The 4,983-nt window shown below is 40.5% G+C and overlaps 1 protein-coding gene across 1 annotated transcript; it reads left to right on the top strand.

Moving 5' to 3' along the window:
- Window positions 1–4,535, top strand: Znf582 (zinc finger protein 582). The gene is given in 4 exon segments (XM_045133320.1): window positions 1–34; window positions 378–473; window positions 3,023–3,394; window positions 3,664–4,535. Coding segments are annotated over 4 exon segments (1,374 nt in total).
- Window positions 4,536–4,983: the final 448 nt, after the last annotated feature.

Below are 4,983 nucleotides of genomic sequence, written 5' to 3'. Positions count from 1 at the left end.
ATGTTGGAGAACTACGGCAACCTGGTCTCACTGGGTAAAGTGATCTGGCTGTTTGGAGCTTACTCTTGCACACTGTTACTGGTCTTTTTTATTTTTTGTAAGGTAGCGTCTCTCTAGTCCACCCAGAATTTACTATGTAGTCTAGTCTCAGGTTGGCCTTGAACTCAGCAATCCTCTTACTTTGGTCTCCCAATTGTTGTGTTTAAAGGTATACACCACTCTGCCCAGCATTACTGAGCTTAATGCAATGTCTACTGTCTGATGCTATGTCTTCCTGTAGCCATTTAATTACTTGTCCTGTTCAGTGACCAAGTGCTGGATCTGAACTCTGAGGACCCCCATACTGTGACTGTTGATTGTGTTTCTTTTCATCCCAGGTCTTGCCATATCCAAGCCTAATGTGATTTCCTTCCTGGAACAAAGCAAAGAGCCCTGGATAGGGGGCAGGGGGACAACAAGAGGCCAGTGTTCAGGTAAGTGAGGCACCAGTGGAAAGAGAACAGTCCCTGTAGGTAAGTCAGCTAGCAAATCATTGAGTAAATGAACCCATTACATTAGAAAGTTGTCCTTCCAAATTGCCAAATTCACAGGTTATGCCTTAGTATCTTTTTGTTTGCTTGCTTTTGCTTTTTTGAGGTAGCATCTCACTCTAGCCCAGGCTGACCTGGACTTCACTATGTAGTCTCAGAGTGGCCTCGAACTTATGGTGATACCCCTTACCTCTGCCTCCCAAGTGCTGGGATTAAAGGCGTGCACCACCACACCCAGCCCATGTCTTAGTATCTTATTGGCTTACTAATAAAAGTAGTTGTTCCTTCCTTCCTGAGACATTTATTAAAAATTCAGCCTGCATTTAGGGAGTGAATGCAAATATGGTGATTCCTAAGGAAAGCATTTTCTCTTTAGAAATATATCTGTATCCTTTGACTACGTTTGTAAAGGAATTTATGTTACAATTTTGGAGTGCTGAGACAGGACATGGATCCTGCCAAATACTTTCCATCATTTGAATTTTAAAATTGTAGTGAAGATACCATCATAGCAATTTAAAACATTTTATTTATTTATTTGAAAGAGATAGAAAGAAGAAGGGAGAGAAAATGGGTACACCCTGGTTTCCAGCCAGTGCAAACAAACTCCAGATGCATGTACCACCTTGTGCATCTGGCTTTTTGTGGGTTTTGGTCATTAGTAGGCCTTAACTGCTGAGCTATCTCTCCAGCTCTCATCACAACCTTTTATTTGTTTTTGTTTTTTTTGAGGTAGGGTCTCACTGTAGCCCAGGCTGACCTGGAATTCACTATGTAGTCTCAGGATAGCCTCAAACTCATGGTGATCTTCCTACCTTTGCCTCCCAAGTGCTGGGAATAAAGGTGTGCACCACCATGTTCGGTACAACCATTTTTTTAATAGAGGCTGGATGTGGAACCACACACCTTTATTTATTTTATTTTATTTTACTTTTTATTTTTATTTATTTATTTGAGAGCAACAGACACAGAGAGAAAGACAGATAGAGGGAGAGAGAGAGAATGGGTGCGCCAGGGCTTCCAGCCTCTGCAAACGAACTCCAGACGTGTGCGCCCCCTTGTGCATCTGGCTAACGTGGAACCTGGGGAACCGAGCCTCGAACCAGGGTCCTTAGGCTTCACAGGCAAGCGCTTAACTGCTAAGCCATCTCTCTAGCCCTTAATTTATTTTTTTTATTTATTTATTAGAGAGAGAGGGAGAGGGAGAAAGAGGCAGAGAGAGAGAATGGGTGCACCAGGGCCTTTGTTCGCTGCAAACGAACTCCAGACACATGTACCCCCTTTTGCATCTGGATTATGTGGGTCCTGGGGAATTGGACATGGGTCCTTTGGCTTTGCAGGCAAGCTCCTTAACTGCTAAGCCATCTCTTCAGCCTCCCATTTTTAACTATGCAAGTCAGTACTATTCATTCACAGTGTCATGTGTCCACCCTTATATCCATTCCTAGGGTATCTTGCAAAATGATTTCTGGATTTCCTGGCTGTCTGTCAGACTGGTCTTTGGATTCCCAACCAGTTTGGAAACTTGAGGACTCAAGACTATAATCTGTAAGGCTTTCCATTATCTCCCACCCGGGCGCGAGTCTACTTCATCAGCATGTTGCTTCAGAGATGATATTTTGGTATTATATCCAGGCTCCAACACTAAAAAATACAACAAAAACATGTTTCCTTTTTCCTTTTCCAGAAAAAGGAACTATAGTAAAAATTGGAAGGTTCAGACTAAAAGTAATACCTATAATCTCTTGAATGTGGCTAAAAAGTTATGAAGTGGGCAAACAGAACAGAGAAAGAGGGAATCCTATGAATGAAATGGGGAATGGAACCAGAAAGATAGTTCTAATGGTTCTGTAATGTTAGCAGAGATCTGAATTACCTCTGACTCACATATTAAAAAATAATAAAAGGATAGATTCTATGAAAATAAAATATAATCTAGAATGACTTCTGAAAATTGCAGTTTGTAATGGATGAAGCAAGAGAAAACCCCAAAAGGCACGAGGGAAGTGTTTTTGGTTTTGATTGGGTAGAGGTTACATGAGTCCCAGGCTGGCCTTGAACTTATGGCCTCCTGAGTGCTTGGATTAAAGCAAAGTGATGTTTTAAAATGTACTCTACTAGGATGGGCTGGAGAGATTGTTTAGTGGTTAGGGCATTTGCCTGTGGAAGCCTAAAAACACATGTTCGAATCTACAGGTACCATGTAGCCAGATGTAGTGAAACAAGTGTGCAATGTCACACATGCACTACAGGGGACACACACATCTGCAGTTCATTCACAGCAGCTGAAAGGCCCTGGTGCACCCAGTCTATCTCTCTCAAAAAAAAGTAATAATAATAAAGTACTCTACTAGGATATAATTTATATGCCACAAAATATACATGTTTTGAGTGTAATATTGATGAATGGTAGCAAGTTTCTACATTCATGTAAGTGTTCAGGTAAGTGAGGCACCAGTGGAAAGGAAACATGTTTTTGTTGTAATTTTTAGTGTTGGAGCCTGGATATAATACCAAAATATCATCTCTGAAGCAACATGCTGATGATGTAGACTCGCCTGGGTGGGAGATAATGGAAAGCCTTACAGATTATAGTCTTGAGTGCTCAAGTTTCCAAACTGGTTGGGAATCCAAAGACCAGTCTGACAGACAGCCAGGAAATCCAGAGAAACCATTAAGTCAAATGTTCATCAGTCATGAAGAAATGCCCACCTTAAACCAGCAAGTATCTCTTACTTATTATCACAGAATTCATACTGGAGGGAAAGCCTATGGATATTATAATAAATGTAGACAGGCCTTCTGGCAAGAGGAATTCCTGATTAATCGTCAAAGAATTCATACCAATGAGAAACCCTATAAATGTAAGGAATGTGGGGCTGGAGAGATGGCTTAGCGGTTAAGCGCTTGCCTGTGATGCCTAAAGACCCTGGTTTGAGGCTCGGTTCCCCAGGTCCCATGTTAGCCAGATGCACAAGGGGGCGCACGCGTCTGGAATTCGTTTGCAGAGGCTGGAAGCCCTGGCGTGCCCATTCTCTCTCTCTCCCTCTATCTGTCTTTCTCTCTGTGTCTGTCGCTCTCAAATAAATAAATAAAAAATTAAAAAAACAAAACCAAAAAATTAAAAAAAAATGTAAGGAATGTGGAAAGGCCTTTAAATATGGTTCCTGACTAATTCAACATGAAAATATTCATTCTGGAAAGAGACCCTATGAATGTAAAGAATGTGGAAAGGCCTTTAATTCTGGTTCAAATTTCATACAACACCAGAGAGTTCATACTGGTGAGAAACCTTATGAATGTAAGTATTGTTCAAAGGCCTTTAGTCGAAGCTCACAGCTAATTGAACATCAGCGAACTCATACTGGAGAGAAGCCCTATCAATGTAAGGAGTGTGGAAAGGCCTTCAGTCGGATCTCCCATCTTAAAGTACATTATAGAGTTCATATTGGCGAAAAACCCTATGAATGTATGGAATGTCAGAAGACCTTTAGTCATTAAGCTCAGTTGATTCAACATCAGACTGTTCATACTGGCAACAAACTCTATGAATGCAAGCAATGTGGGAATGCTTTCAACCAAGGATCCACTCTGATTTGACATCAGAGAATTCATACTGGTGAGAAACCCTATGAATGTAAGGTGTGTAGAAAAACTTTTAGAGTAAACTCACAACTTAAGCAACATCAGAGAATTCACAGTGAAGAGAAATCCTACCAATGTAAGGTATGCAGTAGGGTCTTCAAATGGGTCTCACATCTTACTGTACATTGCAGAATTCATATGGGCAAGAAACCATATGAATGTAACGACTGTGGGAAGGCTTTTAGCCATTGCTGTCAACTGATTCAACATCAGGCAATTCATACTGAGGCAAAGCCCTGTGAATATAAGGAATGTGGGAGAACATTAAGTCATGATTCAATAACTGTTCAGCACCAGCGACTGAATAATAGAGAAACATGTAAGAATGTAATTGTTGAAAAGCCTTCCATCAGCACTTAGCCATTATTAATCATCAGAGAACTTATGTTGGTAAGCAACCATGTGAGTGAAAAAAATCAGGAAAAAGCCATTAGCTTAGGCTAATCACAGCTCGGGCACTGTGGAGAAAGACTTGAACATAATGCAAATGAGAGTGGCCTCCATTTAGAGCTTGTAAATCAAAAAATTTCACCCCAAATTTTGTAATAAATTGCTTAGACCACCATTGTTAAAGAAGCAGGGAAAAGCTGGAAAGAATTTTGTCTCACATTTCAGAATCTCAATATCTAGCCAGTTTATTAACTTCAGCAAGTCTGCAGTTTTAGTTTTTTTTTTTTTGTTTTTTTTTTTTACTGGGGAGGGGGAGGAGAAGCCAAATGACTGTTAACAAGGAAATAAATATGTAGGTACTATGAGTAAGGAAAAGAATGAATTGCGAATCTTCTTTTCCTGTGTGGTATGGAACATA

This window comes from Jaculus jaculus, chromosome 14, assembly GCF_020740685.1.
Source record: "Jaculus jaculus isolate mJacJac1 chromosome 14, mJacJac1.mat.Y.cur, whole genome shotgun sequence".
Lineage (NCBI taxonomy): Eukaryota > Metazoa > Chordata > Mammalia > Rodentia > Dipodidae > Jaculus > Jaculus jaculus.
Note: the sequence above shows the minus strand (reverse complement) of the source record. Positions and strands in the feature narration are given on the sequence as shown.